At 52.5% G+C, this 20,136-nt stretch overlaps 1 protein-coding gene and 1 non-coding gene across 2 annotated transcripts; both read right to left on the bottom strand.

Moving 5' to 3' along the window:
* Positions 1-38: 38 nt before the first annotated feature.
* On the bottom strand, positions 39-15,049 carry PRRC2A (proline rich coiled-coil 2A). Its single transcript, XM_047733566.1, has 31 exons — positions 14,850-15,049; positions 12,869-13,043; positions 12,188-12,365; positions 11,726-11,825; positions 11,556-11,628; positions 11,059-11,202; positions 10,747-10,898; positions 10,485-10,564; positions 10,196-10,338; positions 9,785-9,875; positions 9,478-9,694; positions 8,584-9,058; positions 8,030-8,220; positions 7,489-7,786; positions 6,875-7,085; positions 4,801-6,669; positions 4,178-4,452; positions 3,857-3,987; positions 3,512-3,641; positions 3,322-3,407; positions 2,892-3,125; positions 2,620-2,760; positions 2,427-2,498; positions 2,151-2,318; positions 1,874-1,956; positions 1,459-1,669; positions 1,270-1,368; positions 913-1,125; positions 704-798; positions 492-582; positions 39-373 (listed from the first exon to the last, which is right to left on the bottom strand). Exons 2-31 carry the CDS (start codon positions 12,978-12,980, stop codon positions 233-235), a joined length of 6,504 nt encoding a protein of 2,167 aa, XP_047589522.1. The 5' UTR covers positions 12,981-13,043; positions 14,850-15,049; the 3' UTR covers positions 39-232.
* Positions 12,554-12,684, bottom strand: LOC125103443 (small nucleolar RNA SNORA38). The gene has a single exon (XR_007128429.1). It is a non-coding gene; the product is annotated as a small nucleolar RNA SNORA38 (small nucleolar RNA).
* Positions 15,050-20,136: the final 5,087 nt, after the last annotated feature.

Genomic DNA, 20,136 nt, shown 5'->3' with positions numbered 1-20,136 from the left:
GCTACGAGAGGCTGCAAACAGCCAACCCATCCCCAAAATCATTACAGAAAAATTTTTTAATCCTTTTATTATTCTTTTTTAACAAACGGCCCCAGGGATAGGGGACCAGAGGAGGGGGGTGGAGGGGAAGTGAGGCCCCAGCCCCACAACCCCTCCCCACCCACCCCTTTCCCCCTTATATATTTATAATCTATATACAAGCCCCGGGGGGTAGGGGGCAAGGGGAACTCCCTCAGCGGGGTGGGGGCAACCCAGGCTCCTTGTCTCCTCGGGACCCAGGCTCCTCTGCCCGTCGGGAAGGCCCCTCTCGGGAAGGCGGCCCCGCCCGCTCCCAGGGCTTCGGCATCCAGCGCAGGGCATCTGGTGGGGAGGCCTAGGGAACAGTACACAGGCAAGGGTAAGTCATACCGGGAAGCCAAGGATGGAAAGACAGGAACTCAAGCGGTAACTCTTGGATTTTGACTTGGGGGCACAGGGGTCTCTCCCTTCACCTGCTGGTAGAGGTCGATGCGCTGGGTGCGGAAGACACCGCTGTAAGTAGAAGGCGGAGCCTTGATACGGGAATTCAGGCCAGAGAAAGACCTACAGGAAGAAGGGCGTTTAAGGTAAGCACCTTAAAACACCTTAAGCACCTGCTCCCTGCTCCCCTAAGCAAGCAAGCCCTTAAGGATGGGCAATCTGCATCCCCACTCCCTCCTCTTGCCTTCCAGCTGGGGGAGTACGAGACGACCCAGGTCCCCCAAGGTTGCTGCTCAGTTTCCGATAATCCTGGAACGGCTTTAGTTCCACTGGGTGCAGCTGAAGGAAAAAAACTCATGAGCCTCCTGCCTCTCAACCCAGTTCCTCTTCAGATTCTGAACCCCTGCCCCTAGCTCCTGCGAGATCCCTAGCCCTTCGGTTCCTGTACCTTACCTCTGCTCGCCCCAAGCTAGGGGGGAAAGGTCTGGCAGGTGAAGGCAGCACCCGAGTAGCAGGAGCAGGTGGGGGCCGCACAGCCAGGCTGGGGGGCTGCAGAGCAGGGCCCACAGGTAACAGAGAAAGGGGTGGTGGCGCAGGAGGTGGCGCTGGTGGCAGGGAGCCAAAGTTCACCACAGGCAACTGTGAGTCCACCATGGGTAAAAGCATCTACGGTAAGAAATACGGCCGGGGGTGGGGGGTGGGGTGGCAGGGAAAAATGTCAGAAAAGCAGAAATATAGTTAAGACAAACAAATAATCCAGAGGCAGGTCACAGAAATAGAATGAAGGGCAAAAAGCAGGACAAAAGGTACCTGCTGGGCAGGGGCCCCTGAGGGGAGGAAGCCACTTTGGCCACCAGGTTGCAGAGGAGTAGAATAAAAATCTGAGGGGGATGGCAGATCCTGGCGCACCTGTTAGGGACCACAGGGACCGGTGTCAAATCTCCCAAAAGCATTCTCTCCCTTTCAACTCCTGAAGCCCATCACCTGCCCACCTCTTACCTGAAGCAAGGGTGGATCGGGCAATGGGCTGGGGCAGAAAGCTGGAGAGTAAAGGAAGGAAGGTGGAGGGTACAGGATTCCTCCAGCTGGCAACTTCCCCAGCTCTGTTGCTTGCAGTGTGGAGAAATCCAAAAACTGGCCCTTGACAGCTACCCCAGAAAGCAGTGCTGAGGGGGGCGCTGGGCCCGGGGGGAGGTACAGGGGCTGTGATCTGGAGAGGGAAGACAAACAAACAAATTAATTAATTAAAAAATTTCAGGTGCAAGGGAGGAGTCAGGAAGCCAGAATCATTTTATTCATTTGTTCTAACCTAAATCTACCAGCTTTTGGGATCTCTGAAACAAGTCTTCCCCTTCCCTCCCAAGGAAACACAGTTCCCTCCTCCCTTCTGAGATCAAAAGACATCTAGTCTTACCTGTAAGGGTGAAGGGAGGGTGTCCCAGGGCGGAAGCCTCCATTGTTGGGATGTAACTGAGAATCTATGGCTCCCCCTGAGACCTGCGGGAGGGCAAGGCTGGAATAGCTCCAGTTTTTCTGGTCAAGAAAAGATTGCCCGCCCCACCTACTACGGTAAAAGCAAGGAGAAAAACGAAATCACAAATAATGATGGTTTATAACTACACAAATTGAAAAGGCTAGGCTGTGAGGGACAGCAGGCAGAAGGGGGTCATGGGACAGGAAGCAGGACCTACCTGTGAACTGGGGGGCCCAGGGCTGCCGTAGAAGACCTCAGGGTACAAGCGCTGGCCTGAGGAGCTGGGCTCTGGGCCACAGTGCCCAGAACTCAGGTTCTTCGATTGTGGCTCAGCTGAGGCAGAAGAACTGGGGAGCAGCTCCCAGTCTCGGGATATGGGGATGGCCTGTAAAGAAACCTGATTAGGAGCAGTATCAGCTTCCCAGACATCCAGGTCACACCCAACTATTTTCTCCAGAAACTGAAGGTCTTTCCACCAAATCCTTCCACTCACCTCAGTGACTGAGGCGGTTAGCTCTTTCTCTGCTTTTAAACTGTCTCCAACCACTAGACGCAGGTCTGAGTCCTGTGGCAGTGACAAGGGAAGACCGTCCCGTGACTCAAGTTGTGTATCCTCCACATCCCACCTCCAGTCCTTCCCTTCTCTCCACCCACCTCGAGATACTCAGATCCTGTCCATGCCATACCTTGTCACTGGTGCCAAACTGGACTGGGGGACCAGGGCGATGGGATGGCCGGAGGGAGCCAGGCTCTGGGCCTCGGTCTGTCCGCTGCAATCGTTCAGTGCCAATGGGGCCGGGGGGCAGAGGCTGCTCCCGGGGCAGCTCCTGGGTTGGGGAAGTAAAAGGAAGCCCAAATGAAGGAATGCCCACAACACACAAGCACAGGGAAGGAGACAAACGTATGGCCAAGGTCAGAGTCCCAGAAACATTCCTCTTATCTTTTCTTGATCTTTTACCTTTCTGTCACCATCATGGGGAGCAGGTGGCCGTCTCCTAGGAGGTTCAGAGGGTTCAGAGCCAGGGGTACCCTCACCAGGAAGAGCATTCAGGGGTGAGGGACCTCCAGGCCGCTTGGGAGGCCCCTCTGCTGTCCCCTTGAGTCCTCCATCAGGGGAACTTCGCTGGCTGCAGGGACCTGATGACACCTGAGAGTCCCCACTCAGGTCCACCCCACTGTCAGACTGACTCATCTGAAAGGAGCAGATAAACAGTTAAGTCACGGCAGAAAGCACCAAAGAGTAGAGAAGCAGTTAGTTAAGTCACAGCAGAAAGCACCCTAATACCTCACTGATGCTTATAAACACACAAACTGAAAAAAGGAAAGAACTACAGGGGTAGCCCCAGACAATACAGAACAGATGGGGAAGAATCCCAGCCCAGACGAACCTCAGTTCCAGCCACATCCTCAAAAGGGCTCAGGGGTTCCATCCAGGGCTCCATGGAGCCAGGCCGGTAACTCTTCCGGCTAGTGGCTGGGAAAACCACCAGACAGCAGAATTGAGAGACTGTCCTGAGACCACCCTGCCCTCTCAGCACTCTGACATAGCCTTTCCCACCCCTCCTCAGGCTTACTCACCAGTATGTAAACGGTTCCAGATGTGAGGGGTCAGGGCCTCTGTGCCTGTGTCTCTGCACTCTCCCTGAGGGCCTGGGCCCTCGGGCTTTGGGCCTAAGAATCCAGAGCTATGAGAAGGTGGCAAAGATTCCTAAAAGTGAGAAAGACCAGAGACAAAACATTAATAAACTGAGAACACGGAACTGGAAGAGCCTGGGCGAGTATGGGTCAAAAAAGATGACAACCAGTGATTAATACTGAGAATCTGGAGTGAGGACATAATGAGAATAGGGAAATGGAAAAAAGGTAACAAGAACCTTCAGGAGTAAGAGCAATGAAGCACAACGTCAAGCTCCAATCTCTCACCTCCTGCAGCAGCTCTGGTTTTCTGGAAGGCCGCTCCCGCCGTTTTGTGGGGAAGGAATTAACCCCAGCAGAGTCCCGGGGAGTCCCATTCACCCCCCTCACCATCAGCCCTGGCTCCTCGAAGTGGGGGTCTAGGGAAAAGGGAAAATCTATCAGCATCTGCTCTATCACTGACCTTTGCTTTTCCCATTAGCCACCTCCCAATCCTTCCACCCTTGCTCAGTGTAGACACCCAGCTTCAGGGCCCCCAGGCCAGACTTCCTCCCTGCCTCCTGACCTCTGGGGATGGAGATGCTCCCACCCACAGCCGCTCCAGCTTACCTGAACTGACGCTGTTGTTGTTGGTGGCTCTCTGAAGGTCATATCGGGTTGGGGGCCGAGGGGAGGGGCCTTGAGGGGTTTGGGGAGGCCCAGGCTTGGGCCTTGGGTGCCCCCCTGGTGCAGCTGCACTTCCTTGGCGGCTGCTGAGTTGGGCCAGAGCCTGTTGGATGCCAGCAGGGTTGCTGTGGATAACTTGGTCCAGGCGGAAGACAGCAGAACTGCTGGGTGGAGGGGGAGGTAAAGGAAGCCCTGGGGGCCGCTCCTCAGGAGGTCGGCTGAAGAAAACAGAGCATCAGCTCCAATATTCCCAGAATTATTAACATTTTCCCTACCAGTCCAAACTTCCAACCTCTCCCTCTTCCCCATTAAAATTTAGGTGTCTCTGAGGACATCTAACGAATTTCTATATGCATGCAAAAAGTAAGAAACAAATACATGCATGCTCCTGACTTGATCAGTAATCACGTTCCAGTTACCTTCCCTAGACATGACTGTTCAGGGCCTATTAGCCCATGCCCTTAGACCTCAAACTCCGTGGCACCCAACTTCCCTTTCCTTCAGATCTTCTTCCCTCCCCAACGGTTTAACCTTAGAAATAAACTCAAAAGCCCGTCCCTACCCACCTCCGGTTCTTGGGAGAGGGCCAGCTCCTCTTGTCCCCTCGCCCTGGGCCGGTCCTCCCTCCAGGTCCCCCACCACCTCCGCCACTGCTGCTGCCACCACTGCCAGCCTTGCTGCCTGGGCCCGGGCGCCGATTCTGCCTTTCCATGCCAGGCCGCTGACTCGAGAAGCTCCGCTTGCTCAAATCCTTAGCTCTCTGGCTCAGATCTCCACGGGACATGGCTGAGAGGCCTGGTCCGGTTCCACCTCCACCACCCCCAGGAGTTCCCACAGCTTTGGGGGCCAGCAGTGCGGGTGGGGGAGCCTCCTTGTCCCCCCGGCGCTCACTGGCAAAGTCGCTGCTCTCTGATGCAGTTTCCCATTCCTCATTGGCTTGATCGGAGTTCTGGTTTGACAGATCAGGAGACTTGGCAGCTGCCCGGCGAGGGGGTGGGGGCACAGATACTGTTGTGAGTGTCTCCTCTGCTCCAGAGGTGGGGGCTGGCAGGGCTAGGGAAGAGGGCTTGCCGTCCGCCCCTCTGGCAGCGTTCTCCCGTTCCTGTTTCAACCTCCGGAAGCGAGGCGGTTTGTCTTGCTGCTGAGCCCTCCCATGCCGCCTCCGTCGGGGCCGCTCACCATCTTCCATACCCATGCCCATGTTGCTGCCTCCACTGCTGCCTCCCCGGGCCACGGGGGACAGAGGCCCTGGGATCAGCTTCTCTTTCAAAGGCTCCTTACTTGGTGGCAATGCAGCTGCTGGAGGCTTCTTGGGAGCCAGGGACTTGGTGGGAGGGCTCCAGCCTGGACAAATGGGTGGAGGGGGCCTCCCGCCCCCTCGGCCCCGGCGGGATGGCACCCCTCTGGGAGTGAAGACACGCCCCCCTCGGGCAGTGGAAAAGCGGGCTGGGGCAGGTGAAGGAGGGGCTCCCGATGGTGGAGGAGCAAGAGGGACTTGGGTGAGCACTCCCTCCTTTGGCGGAGGAGCCTCCTTGTCTGAGGGAGCCAGATCGCTCTCGTGGGTCTCACTGCCCGTTTCTGAGCCCCGCTGCCGACGCCGCTTGGGGATTTCTTCGTACTCTGAACCCTCGCTCCTTGTTTCACTGGCAGTGCGGCCTCGGGGAGCAGGGGGATGGTTTGGTCCCCCTGCTCCACCTCCACGCCCATCGTCTCCTCGGAACTCTCGGTAACTACGGAACTCTCGGCTGCGGGCTCCCCGCCCCCGGCCCCCATAGGTCCCCCGAAAACCCCTCCCTCTGGCAAAATATTCGCCTCGGCCCCGGCCCCGGCAAGAGGCAGAACCCACTCTTTCATAGGAGTAATCCCTTCGAAGCCTTGGGGCAGGGGAAAGATTCCCACTGGGCGGGGTCTCCTTGGGGACCCCTATCTTCCCCTTTGCCGCCTTGAGGAGGTCTGGCTTTGGAACCTTGGGGCTTTCATCGCCTTGCTCCAGCGGCTTGGAAGGCAGCTCTTCAGCTTTCGTAGGTGGTAAGGGTTTCTTTATAGGCCCAGCCCGGCGGGGAGGGGCCCCTGGTTCCTCTGGAGGGATCCCACGACGACTGCTGCCTGGGCGAGGGCCCCAGCGGGTCTCAGTGCGGCTCTCTCTGCGAGGTGGAGGGGGCCCTTGGCCTCCAACTCCACGGGTAGGCTTTCGGCCGGCTTCTGGCCCCGTCAGCTGTGGAGCCTCCTCCTTGGGGGTTTCCTTCTTGGGTGGCGGAGCTTGTATCTTAGTGGCTTCATCATTGCCTGGGGGCCAGGGGAGTGGACGGGGCCCTGGGGGAGCTGGTTCATCCAGAGGGAAGCGAGGGATCGGGGGCCCAGTGGCTCCATTCTCAGGAAAGCCTGGGTAACTGGCCAAATAGGGTGGCGGGGGAGGTACTGGAGGAGTCTCACTCCTAAAAACGGACACAGAAAGTAGAAATTAAGTAACTCAGAATGAGGAAAAGCAGAACCTGGTGGAAAAAAAGAACATTCTATTACCCCCCCCCGACACTCCTCTCACATTTATTCCTCTCACCTCACCACTAATCCAAAGAACCTTTTCTCCTAACCCAAGTCCTTTCACTGGCAAATGCACCCACTTCCACTACACAGACTCACCGCATCCCCTTGTCATCCTCATCGGCAGTCTGGCGCAGTGGGGAGGTAAGCGGGCGGGGATCAGTGGGTGTGGTGGTGAAGACATCTCCTACCCAGGCCAACTTTGGATCCACTGGTGGGGTGCCCCGCTCCCGCAAGAGGGGAGGTGCATGGCGCTCAAACGGTTCTGAGCTTGAACCCCCACTGTCTGAGCGCTCCCGGGGAACTAAGCCTAAGAAAACAAGAAGGATGAGAAAGCTAACCCTCTCCTATGTGACAGGCCATCCAGCTGAAGAAGCATCTCCCCAATCTACTTCTGTCAGTCACGTCGACATCAACTCCTCCATCTCTTATTACCGGCAGGCTTGACCCTGACACTCTCCTGAAGGAGTTATCTTATTCACTCAGCTTCCCTATGAATGAATTGATGAATCCCTCCCCCCCAAATAAATCCAGGCCAACGGAAGCCCACTGTTTCTCTCCCAAAGCCATTCCTGAAACAAAGAGCGTTCTGAGCAACACTAAAGCACATACCCACCCTCCTTCACCCATGACCCTTCATCCGCACAGCAAGATGCGGACGTCTGCTTCCCAGGACTACAGTGCCCCCTACCCACCCCCTCAAGGGCTCTTACCAGAGGGATGCACACCAGGAGGATAGAAGTCCAGAGGGGGCCGGCCCTGGAGGAGCCGGGGGTCCACGTAAGGAGGTATCATCATCCAGCGGGGATCAAAGTTCATCGGGGGCATGGGTGGGGGACGGCCCAGAGCACCTGGGTATAGGGCCTTGGGGGGCGGTGGCGGAGCCTGTGGAGCTGGCACAGCCCCCATGGTCACAGGCTGTGGTGGTGACGGCGGGACCGGAGCAGGTGGGGCGGAACCCTGTTGATGCTGCTGCCACTGCTGCTGTTGCTGCTGCTTCAAAAGCTGCTCCTGGTGAAGGACAGCAGAGGAGACGAGAGAGGTATCAAAGCCCCTGCCTCGCCCCCAGCAGGAAAGGAAATAAGCCCAGAAACAAAGTTAATACACAGACGTGACAGATACTAGGACTAGATGGACACCAGGGTGATATACCAGAGATGGCAGTGGTAGGACCTGGAAGGCACCTTCTGAACTGGGTACAAGTGAAAGCCAGGGAAGGAAACCGCTCTTATGAGAAAAAAAGAAGGCTCTCACCTGCTGCTGCCGCTGGAAACGAGGTGGCAACGACTTCTGGTATTTGGGGTAGCCCAAGCCCTGGCTGGGGGGCTGCCGGGTGGGACCAACCCCATCACCCTTGGATTCCACCTTTGGGGCTGGGGTCGTAGCAGGAGAGGGAACTTCTTCTGGTTGTTCAGAACCCTCTTTTGAGGGCAGTTGGGGTTCCACTGCATTGACAAAAAGATAATCATCAGGGTGATCTGGTCCCCCGAGACCTGTGCCCAACAGCCCACTAACTCCGCTCTCCCCTCCAACACCCTCTCTAAAGAAGAGCCAACGATGGTGGCATGAACTATCCAGGAAACCTCGAAAGCAAGAGGTCACTGCTCACCAGGAACTCAGGGAGTAAAACCTCCCCCACCTCAGATATCCATACGAGCAAAGGAACCCCTTTTTTCTTCCACCACTGATCGTTTGATAAACTGAAACCATGCCTTCTGCTTCATTTCCTCCCAACCTTACCACCTGTGCCCTCAGCCCCAATGGAGGAAAAAAAAGACACCTAGAGTACCCTATCCCTATTTCCATACCTGGGCTGGCTTCGAAGCTGCCACTGCTGGTGCTACTGGTACTGCCGCCACCACTCACCAGCGTGGGAGCTGGAGCCACACCTGGAGCGGGGGCCGACTGGGCAGGAGGGGATGGTGTTGGTTCTTCCGATTCTTTTTCTGGTGTTGGGGCTGGTGCTGGTGGAGGAGCTGGAGGTGCAGAGAGTTCTTTGGGGACTGCAGGTGGTGGAGCTGGGGCAGGAGGGGCAGCAGGTGGGACAGCAGGCTCTGCTTTGAGCCGCTTGTCAGGTGCCCCAAACTTCTCATCAAGTCGCTTGAGCTTTTCTGCGCAGGCTGCCCGGCGCTCCTCTTGCATGCGACGCTCTTCCTCCTCTCGTCGGCGCCGAGCCCGCTCCACAGCCAAGGAGATCTCAGATGAAGATTGTTTTCGCCGCTGCCGCCAGGCCTCATCCTCATCTTCGGGTGCTGGGGGCTTGCAGGGAGGGCCCCCCCGATCCTGTCAATGGGCAGACCCGGCAGGGCCAGAGGTGTTAGTCGTCAGATTTCTTATCTTTTCCACAGACTGACCAACTGTCTCTAGCTGTGGGGGCAGGCACCGGCCTTGGGTTGGTGGCCTCTCTGGGTAAGGACAAACTCATCCTAATCTTGTTTCCGCTCTCCTTTCAGAGCCTGAACACCCAGGGCTCCTTGTTCTTCCTCACCAGCATCCCATTTCTTTTAACCCAGGCTCCCATAACACCAAAGACGTCCCAGAGATGCTCTGGATGCTTTTCAGAGCTGCTCCACTGCTTTACACTTCCTGGAACCCATTCCTGACCATCCCCCCAGCTTCCTCTATCACTAGTGCTTCAACTTCTCAGCTGACACTCATCTCCCACAACTGACCCTTCTCAACCCCTCATTGTAGACACTCACTGGGTAGTCCCCAGGGGGGCCCCAGTTCCCGGTGGGGCCCCGGTGAGGTGGGGGTGGGGGAGGCTTTGGGGCAGGAGGCCCCGGCTCTGTCTCTGGAGGCCGAGAGGTCTCTGCCCAGGCCGTCTTAGGAGGGGGCGGTTCGCTGCCGGGGGAGTTGCCCTTTTTGCCATCTGCTTCAGGGGGCCGTTCCTCACCAGCAGCTGACTGGGACTCCTTGCTGTGAGCAGACCAACAATGGAATTAAAATCAGCTGAAAACCAGCTCCCTTAAGAGGATATTACTGTGAGAGAAACAGCCCCCAACTCACTGGCCCTCAGCTCCCTCCTCATCAGAGTCTCGCCCGTCTTCCTCATCGCTGAACTTGAGCTTTTCAGTGTAGTCGACCTCTTCATGGGCCCCTATGGGGAGAAGGGAAAATTGATATCCCAAGCATTCTGCTCTCCAACCTCAGCTAACTTCTGGAACAGAGATCAGGGTCTGGTATTATGGAGTGCAAATGCGCTCCCAACACCAATCCCTCTCTGCATGAAGCCACACTGAGAGTCCTGGCATTCCCACACCTCTCAGTACTTTACCAGAACTTGGCTTTCTGCCATCTGTTTCCCCTACCCTTCAGCGTCTCCTTTTCTCCCACACAATCTCACCCACACAATCCCCTATTTATTCATCGGATTTTGACTTTTGAGATCAAAAGACTTTATCCTTCATATGCACTGACCTGCCCAACCATCATCATTCTCCTGGTCCAACTGGTCAAACTCTTTGAGGTTATCCTCTTTAAGAATCGAAGGCCGACCTACAGGCTCTACAAGGCGCATTGGCGGCCCTGAACCTCGAGGGCCTGCCACACGGGGGAAACGGCTGCATGTGAAAAGACAATTGGGAGACAGAGTGTCAAAGATGGCATGTTGTAGAACCACATACAAGACTCAGCCTCTGGGCCAGAAGACCATCTCCCTAAGAGGCTTCCCCTGCCCCAACCAGAAACCCACACCTGGATTACTCACCTGGGCCCATCAGGAGTAGGGTATCGGTAAGGCCCCTGGGGTCCATAGGGTGGAGGAAATGGGAGATACGGGGGATACATCTGCAAAATGGCCCAAGAGCAGATGCTCAGAGGAACAAATATGCAACCAGCTCCCTAAACCTATCATCCTTCCCTCTGTCATAGGTCCCGGCTTTCTTTCTGTCCCCTCCAAAGGCTCAGTCTTAGTTGGTAACACTTTAGTTTCAAGTGCAACCACTCCAAAACAAGATATGCAAACTCACGAAGGGCGGCATCATTCCGCGGTAGGGAGGGAACTGGGGTGGGCCCGAAGGCTGTAGCGCCCCCCGGGGATCATGGCTGTGATGAAGTTTGGAGTCTGGGCCCTCCAGCTCATCAGGGCCACGCCCACCTCCGTCCCTCCAAGTTGTAGAATCTGTATTTTAGAAAAAGCAAAGAAGGAACATAGCTAAAAATGATGGAGAAAAAGGTGAATACGCCAGAACTCAGCTCTGAGATGGAATAAAGTACTGTTCTGGACAAAATATAACCAACCACTCACTCACCCACCCAACTCACAAATGTTAACCACTCACTTTGGGGGCGGAGGCTTGGTCCGGGCCCAGACGACTGTTCGGCAGACTCCCTTTCCTTGGCAGCCTTGTCCTGGTCGCCAGCCGCCTGCAGGGTCGGAAATTCCTCTCGAGAGAATCGTGACAGTAGGCTTGATGCCCTTCCACCTGTTGGGGTTCAGAGTAGCAGACCAAAAAATACCAAAAAACCCCAAAAAACATATTTACTGAAAATGTACCACAAAACTCGAAGGCTCTGATAGTACCAGATCATCAAATTCCTGCTTTCAAATTCACCCCCTACACACTGAGTATCCACTCCCCAATAAACAAGGTCAGTTCTGGGACACCCCCTCGACCTCGCTTAAGACAGAAATGAACTTGCTCATGTGGCCTGTGAAACCTAATATGGGGCCCAAAATTTAGCCAGAGAACCAAAGAACACTTTGCTAAACGTATAGTGCAGGGCTCCTACCTATCACAGGGCACAGAACAAGCTCCCCAAGCAGCCCTGCACTCACCATCTCCATGTGCTCCATGGGTGACGCTGGCTTGTGCCCAGGACTTTACCCCGCTTGGAACCGAAGGAGTGTTCTGGGGAAGCAGAGAAATAATAAACAGTGATGTGAGTGGTGGAACTACAAACCATTCTTGCCCCCAGCCATTCAATACCACCTAGTTCTTCACACACCTCGGGGGCTGCTGGGGGTCGTTTCTGTTGGTTGGAGGCAGGCGTCTGTGAAGCCGGCAGTGGCTGCGATTCCGGCGGCTGAGCGGTTGAGGCATCGGAACTAAGGAAATGGTAGGATGGGAAAGTTATCCAGGACCTGAGATGCCTCCACTACTTGTCCAACTGATGGAGGACAGGAAGTGAACCCAAGCCCATCTGTTACTATTTACAAGTACTTGTAACAAAATACTATAATTTAGTCACCCCGTGTAGGCTGTCTTCTCTTTGTTGATCCCTTCCTTCCACCTCACAGAAAGGTAAAAGTATCATTCCTTAGTCCTCTAACTAAAGAGCCCTGGAATAACCAAGAGGCTTCCCTCGGTCTCTGGATCTTATGTGGCTGGGCTAGACCAAGCCCCAACCCACTCCTAAAGTTCAAAGTTAAGATAGTCATTACTCTAGGTCCCCCAGACCTCTGTCTACCTCTTGGGGTCGGACTGCTCCTGTTTGCTTGCCCATCCTGTTCCGTCTTTCGGCACTAGTGAGACGTTGGGGTCATTGCCTTTGTTCTCGGCTTTCAGGCTTGGAAGGTTGGCTGGGGGTGGCATACGCCGGGCAATGGCAACTTTCCCAAGACTCTGCAGGCCATGGCGAGGGGCAACTAGAGAAAAGATAGAAGGGTGAAGAACGCCCCATGTGGACAATCAGACAGTTTCCTACCCTAGGCCCCATTTGTACCACCTTAAAGTCTTATTACCAAACTTTTTTTTAAGAAACCATTCCTTCCTTTGCCCTCAGCAATCTCTAAAATTCCACTGTAAACACTAAGATGCATTACAGTTGATGCTTCTTTGTTGGATGGTTCATCTTGAGCCTGCAGGGAGCAAGCTGGCCCCAGACTTCTCCAAGTCCACATTTCTTTGCCTCCAGTTCTTACGTGTCCAAAGACCGGGAACTACAGACACGCCTTTGTAGGAGGGTCACTGGTGTTCATCCAAAGCCCAATGTTCCCTATGGGACCCAAGATAAAGCTGGGAAGTATCTAGTGTTCCTCTAGTGTTTTAATACTTGGCTATAACCATTTCCCTTCAAAGAGCTTTAAAAATGTATGCCCCACTCATGCCCAGCCTCTAGGAATTAGGAACATCTTGGCAGGACCCTCACCAGCGGGTTTCTGGATCTCTAAGGACTTGCCCTTATACGTATCAAACAGGTTGAGCGAGGAATACTTCTTTCCATCCTTCCCCTTGGCAGTCGGCCCCGAGCGATCGGACATTGCGCTGGAAGCTCATTGAGTACGTTGGGTCCTGCAGGCACCTCCCCCAAAACGTGCCGGAGCCTGTGGGCCAAACACCAAGTGTTTCAGTCTCTGCTCCCTTTACTGACTCCAAGAGAAACCTAGATGCTCGTCTGCATTTTCACTAGGGGCCCAGATACTTGGCCCTCTGATGTCTTTTTCTCTAGCCTGTTCATACTCTCCCATCCCTTTAAGCAACTCCCACAGAGCCCAAATGCCATGGTCCCTCTTTTCCCCAGACACCTCTTGCCAAGGAAATCTAAATAAAAAATCTAGTATCCTTCTGGTAGTAGACACACACTTCCTTTTGTGCCAGTATATTATAAAGGTAGTCACTTCTTCATTATCCTAAGTAAGAACCTCCCTCCACCAAAAGCATTCCAGAGACATATGATAAAACACGGCAAGTCCCAGCCCCAGAGACAACCAGAAAGAGGCATACAGCTCCATCCTGCAAGGAACAGAGCTTTAGACACCAGCTCCCTAACTGTGCCCCAGGTTTCTTTCCCAGCAGCCTCACTCCCATCTGGGGAGGTTTACACGAAGGTATGCCGGGAGTTTAACGATTTTATGAGCTTGCTCAGCCAGACTGGGGTCTGGTGCCAGATAATTCCTCATGGAATTGGGGCTCTACATACTCCCAAGCTACAAAACCCCTAGTATTTGGAATATTCACCCATTTTTCCCTATATTTGCCCCCATCCCAGCTCCTGGAAAAAAAAATCTGGTCTCCAGATGAAAACACTGGTGGGCTCTGCTATGCAGATGTGAGAAAAACAAAACATTACGGAGCCACCTCCAGCACACTCTGTAACCATGGGGCCAAAGCCAGATGAACTTCATTTTCCTCCCCTCAGTAAGAATGTTCATCAGCAGTCATTTCTTTTCCCAATATCCCTTCCTCCCCAAGCAGGCCAAACTCTGCATCGTCAGTGGGTTCCTGAGTGACCAGGCATTCATTTATAGGAAGGAATGGCGTACAGGAAAGAAATGGGAGGTGGTGGGAAATCCAGGCAGACCCGCGATAAAAAGCTGAGTAAAATCAGGATAAAACCAGGGAAAAGTTTTAGACAGGTAAGATAAAGACTCCAGTCTTTGAAAAATAAATACATGAAGGAAAAGGGGATAGACAAATAGTGGAGCAACACTAATAAAAAGGGTCAACATGAAAGGACGTGGAAAACAATACATTTAACCAGAAATGGTAAAGAAAAGATACAGAGCAAAGTAAGAGGGCAATGTCAAGACACCCAAGGTAAAAAAGGGGTGGGGGTGAGACAGAAAGGAAACAGGAAAAATGAAAAAGCACAGAAAGACTGAGGAACATAGAAAGCAAAGATGTAGAATAAAAGCAGGGTTCCAGGGTGGGAGTGACTCGACGCGAAGAGGGGCGTCAAGAAAGGGGAACCCAAGTACTGGGTGGATGGGAGGGTGGCCCAATATGGAGGAAAGGAGACTCTCCGAGGATCCGCGGGCGCGGCCCACCCCAGAGTGGCGGCGGGGAAGGGGACCCACAGACTGGGGTGAAGAGACCAAGAGCGCAGCTGAGGGTGGGGAGCTCAGGGCCCAGAAGAGGGGGTCACCCCATGAAGCCAGGAATGTGGGTGATTAAGGGCAGGCCATAGACTGTGTGTGAGGGGTTGGAGGTCCGGGTACCAAGCTGGGGTATCAGAGGGGGAGGGGCAGGCAGGCCCGGCAGCAGGAGGACAAAATGGCGGCGGCTAATGGCAGCTTCTTCTCCCCACCCCCCCGCCGCCGGCCCGCCACCGCCGCCGCCGCCGCCGCCGCCGCCGCCACCACCGCTCCCTCGCCGGAAAAGGGCGTTAGCACTCGGCTCCCCAGACTCACCTGGCCGGGTGCGCGGGGGTCCGGGACCGGGGCCTAGGGGGTCCCCGAGGTGGGATGGCGGTGGGGCGGGGGCGGATGGCGGCGGATGGCGCCGGGTTCGGCTCCTCCCGTCTCCCTCGCTCACTCCGCGGCTAGGCTCCGACTAACGGCCCATCCGGGCAACCGCCGCCCCCGGGAGCAGCCCCCCCCCCTCCCGCCTCCCTCAGCGTGTGGCACGCCCCCTTATTTGCATAAAGGGCGGGGCACCTTCTACCCTATCCCTCTTTACTTCGAGGGCTGTCCTTATTTGAAAAAAAAAAGGCTGGGTGTGCAGATCAGGCATAGGTTATTTGCATAAAGAGGAGGGACTTTCAGACGCTAGGATGCCGGTTGGCCAAAGAGACGCGATCCCGGCGTCGGCCGTTAAGACGCGTAGAGGGGAGGGAATGCAGTGGCCGTCCGCCGGGCGGTTACGGCGCAGGATTTGCACGACGAATGCGGGGGAAGGGGCGGAGCGTGCGTCGTGCGTTCGTGGAAATATGCGAGCGGAGAAACGTAGGGACGCCAAGAGTGGAACGAAACGATGGAAGACTGGCAGCGTTTTCAGCAAAGGAGATGGAGCGAGAGCACGGGGCGGAAGGGATTGGCTGCCGGGGGGCGGAGCTTACGTAACGAGGGAAGAGTCCCGACTCACGCGTCCATTCGCGAGAGGTGAAAGCATCAGAGAGGCGGGGCCTTCTAGTTATTAAATCACGTCATGCAAATGAAGTGAATAGACAGGCCAATCCTGGGGTGCAGAGGAGGGTCTCGTCGGCCCCATGCAGTGTAGGCATTCTTTTGCTAGTTCTATTTATTTGCATAATACATGCAAATCATTTGAACAAAGGTAGGATAGGAATGACCTCTTCATCAACCTATCGGCAACCAGTGACTAAGACATTTAATTTTATAACCTATAATTTTTATAAATATATTTGTATATCTGATATTATTGGCAGTTTGTATTCCCTTCACAATGGGTTTCATTCTACTAAGTGTACTAGTTCCCTCCTTTGTCTCTCCTATTACTGTGCTCCAATCAGACCTACTACCCGTTCAGCAAATCATTCGAAAACTATATTTCGAAGGCGTGAGAGATATCCACAATATATTATGAAAGTAGAGGAATAAAATCAGATCCTGCCTGGGGAGGTTCAGGAATGCCTCTAGAAAAACGTGGATCTTATTAAGAAATGTGAAGAACTAGTCAGGATTTAGCCAAGTTTGAGGAGAGGTTGCACAGCTCAGGCCCAGTGAACTGATGAGCAGAGGCATGGTTTTGGCGACCTGTGCCTCAGCTGGTGTGACTAAATTAAGTGCCTGTCCATTATGGAAAGTGAGAGCCGGAAAATTCGCAAGAATCTGATAAGAATTTTATCCTGAGGCACATTAAGATGGTTGAGATGCAGTTGCTAAGCATTTGAAATGGTTCTCGTGTCCCCCTCTCCCTGGTCTCCTACCACAGCAAAATTTCTTGGAAGAGTTACCCATCCTCACTGTCACCAATTTCCCTCCTGTCAGTCATTCTTTTTTCTTTCCTTTTTTAAAAAAAAAACATTTTATTTATTTATTTGACAGAGAGAGACAGTGAGAGAGGGAACACAAGCAAGGGGAATGAGAGAGGGAGAAGCAGACACCCTGCTGAGCAGGGAGCCCGATGCAGGGCTCAATCCCAGGACTCTGGGATCAGGTCCTGAGCTGAGGGCAGCTGCTTAACAAATGAGCCACCCAGGTGCCCCCTGTCATTCATTCTTTTTTTTTTTTTTTTTAAGATTTTATTTATTTATTTGTCAGAGAGAGAGAGGGAGAGAGAGCGAGCACAGGCAGACAGAATGGCAGGCAGAGGCAGAGGGAGAAGCAGGCTCCCTGATGAGCAAGGAGCCCGATGTGGGACTCGATCCCAGGACGCTGGGATCATGACCTGAGCCGAAGGCAGCTGCTTAACCAGCTGAGCCACCCAGGCGTCCCCCTGTCATTCATTCTTAAACCAACTCCAGTCAAGCCTTCACCCCAATTTTTTAGCCAGTGTGCTAAAAGGACATTAGTCTTATGTCTTGAAATAGCATTTATTGTGCTGATGACTCCCAAATTCATATCTTCACTGCAGACCTCTCTGACAAACTCCACACTCGGATACACAGCTATGTACTTGACATCTCCTCTTGGTTTTCTAACAGATCATTTCAAATTCAGTATGTCCAACACTGAACATTTGATCTCCTCAAAATTTGCTCTCTCCACAGCCTTTGTCATATCAGCTGATGGCAACTTAAAAATTATAGTTAAGGCAAAAACCCTGGAATCTTCATGGACTCCCTTCTTTATTTCACTCCCCACTTTTAATCAGACGGGAACTGCTGTCTTGAGAAATATCCAGAATCCAGCCAATTCACTTACACTGCTTCCACCTTGATCTCTTCTCACCTGGGTTACAGGAACTTGCCTTTAGTCTGCCCCTGCCCCTACTGCCTATTCTCTGCACTGCAGCCAAAGTGGGCCTTTTCTCAGAGGAGGCCTCAAAGGACTCCCTTGCTCAAAGTCCTACAAAGCCTCTCAGTCTCTCTCAAAGTCCTTAGGAGTGGCCTACAAGACCCTAAATGATTTGGCCCCCTGATTTTATCACTTTCCCTACTTCTGCCAGGCATGTCTCACCTTGGAGCCCTTTTGCTTCTCTTTCCTCTACCAAGTTGACCCTTCCCCGCAAAACCCACGACCCTTACTCCTTTACCTCTATGATGTCTTTGTACAGTGTAGGTCGTCTTCTCAATGAGGCCTACCCTGATTACACATTCAAAATTTTAATCTTCCCTGACCATCATGTTACCCCTGAACCCCTTTAACCTGCTCTACTTTTTCTTCTAACATCATATAAATTTTAAATTACAGTTATTGTTTGTTGTGTGTCCTCTTCGCATACCATTTTCCACAACAGAGTATAAACTTCACAATGGCAAGGATCTTTGTTTTGTGACTCTTATAACCCAAGCACCTAGAATAAGGAATGGTACAACGTTGATGCCCAATAAATGATTTTTTTTAAGATTTTATGTATTTATTTGACAGAGAGAAAGAGATGAAGAGAGAGAGAGAGCAAGCACAGGAGCAGGAGGAGGGGCAGACCTAGGGAGAAGCAGGCTCCCCAATGAGCAGAAAGTCCAACTCAGGGGATCCAAGGACCCTGAGATCATGACCCAAGCCAAAGGCAGACACTTAACTAATTGAGCCACCCAGGCACTTCCCATGCCCAATAAATTATTTTAAAGTCTTTTTATCAAAGCATATTATATTTATTTATTTTTGATGAATTTTCACAAAATGAGCAGAACATGTAGCCAAAAATAAAACCTTGACTAGCACCATGGAAGCTGCTAGAGGGCCTCTTCCAGTCACCGCCCTCCCCCAAGGCTTAGTACTATCCTTAGAACAACATACATGTATGTATATATATATATATTTAAAGATTTTATTTATTTATTTGACAGAGAGACACACAACGAAAGACAGAATACAAGCAGGGGGAGTGAGAGAAGGAGAAGCAGGCTTCCCTCTGAGCAGGGAGCCTGATGCAAGGCTCGATCCCAGGACCCTTAGATCATAACCTGAGCTAAAGACAGACGCCTAACAACTGAGCCACCCTGGTGCCCCTATAACAACATATGTTAGTTTTGCCCTCTCTTGTACTTTATACAGATGGCATTGTATAGTAAGGGTTCTCCTGTGTCTGTCTTCTTTTGTTCAACATTATGTTGAGGAAGTCCATCCACACTGCTGCATGTAGTTGTGGCTTGTTCATTCTTGTTGCGGTGTAATAATAGTCTGATATATGACTAGAACCCAATTTATTTATCTTGAATGAATGAATTATTTAAGTTCCAGCTCCTTTATATCTTCCTTGGTGTCACCAGGGTTGTTGCAAAGATTAAGATAATTAGTACACAGAAAGCATTCAGGGTGGTATAGGGTGGGTGCTCAATAGCTATTGATTTTGTTATATTCAGCTATTTTATCCAACTTGCAGTGATCTCTTCCTCATCTGAAGTGCCACACAGTTACTGTAGCACATTTTAGGAGGCTAACCTGGCTTCGCCACTGGGAAGAGCCAACACTCCTGTCCTCAGTACAGGAAACAAGTTGGGGTAATAATTCGATTATTACCTGGGATAATAATTCGATTATCCCTTCCCAGAAAGTCAGGAAATCTGAAAAAGTGGCCAGAGACTGGGGAATGCTAGAGTTAACTCATCTGGACCTGTTGGAGGAAAGGTCTAGGAATAGCCTTACTGAAGGCTTAGGAACTCTGACGTTCCTTCCTTCTCTGGGATTGGCTTTTTTTTTTTTTTAAGATTATTTATTTATTTATTTGACAGATGGAGATCACAGAGAAGCAGGCAGAGAGAGAGGAGGAAGCAGGCTCCCTGCTGAACAGAGGGCCTGATTCGGGGCTCGATCCCAGGACCCTGGGACCATGACCTGAGCCGAAGGCAGAGGCTTTAACCCATTGAGCCACCCCGGCGCCCCTCTGGGATTGGCTTTTTAATCCTTTCTACCATCCAAGTATTCTGTATCCCCAGTATCTGTACTCAATATCCTCCAAATAGAAGTCCCCTTTCCCTTTATTAGACTCAGTTCGGCAGCTTGTCCCCTAAAAGGACCTCACTGACTCATTTAGTGCTTAAGTTATCAGATGTTATAGTTTTGTGAATCCTTTACTCAATTCAATAGCATCATCAGTTCTTTCATCCATCCATCCATCCATTCAAGTTTTAAACATTATAAAGAGCTTCTGATACATCAGGCACTGTGAAATAGATCATATCATCCCCATTTTCAGATGAAAGACTGAGAAAGGTTTAGTGATTTTGTTAGGTAAACTAAGACTAGTGGTGGAGAATATTGGTTCAAGATAACCCTTGCTTGGGGCCCCTGGCTGGCTCAGTCAATAGAGCATGTAACTCTTGATCTAGGGGTTGTGAGTTGGAGCCTCACACTGGGTGTAGAGATTACTTAAAAAAAGCAAAATCTGGGCACCTGGGTGGCTCAGTGGGTTGGGCCGCTGCCTTCGGCTCAGGTCATGATCTCAGGGTCCTGGGATCGAGTCCCGCATCGGGCTCTCTGCTCAGCAGGGAGCCTGCTTCCCTTCCCCTCTCTCTGCCTGCCTCTCTGTCTACTTGTGATCTCTCTCTCTGTCAAATAAATAAATAAAATCTTAAAAAAAAAAAAAAAGGCAAAATCTTAGGGGCACCTGGGAGGCTCAGTGGGTTAAACCTCT

Source organism: Lutra lutra, chromosome 6 (assembly GCF_902655055.1).
Source record: "Lutra lutra chromosome 6, mLutLut1.2, whole genome shotgun sequence".
In the NCBI taxonomy this organism is placed as follows: domain Eukaryota; kingdom Metazoa; phylum Chordata; class Mammalia; order Carnivora; family Mustelidae; genus Lutra; species Lutra lutra.
This window is presented reverse-complemented; position numbering and strand designations above follow the sequence as displayed.

What these genes read in the sequence shown, in the direction of transcription:
- PRRC2A (XM_047733566.1), bottom strand. Translation starts at nt 12,980, where the DNA reads ATGTCCGATCGCTCGGGGCCGACTGCCAAGGGGAAGGATGGAAAGAAG. An exon ending in AGAGATCCAGAAACCCGCTG is followed by an intron (nt 12,366 to 12,868) that starts GTGAGGGTCCTG and finishes TCTTTTCTCTAG; the next exon opens with TTGCCCCTCGCCATGGCCTG. An exon ending in ACCAAGCCTCCGCCCCCAAA is followed by an intron (nt 10,899 to 11,058) that starts GTGAGTGGTTAA and finishes TCTAAAATACAG; the next exon opens with ATTCTACAACTTGGAGGGAC.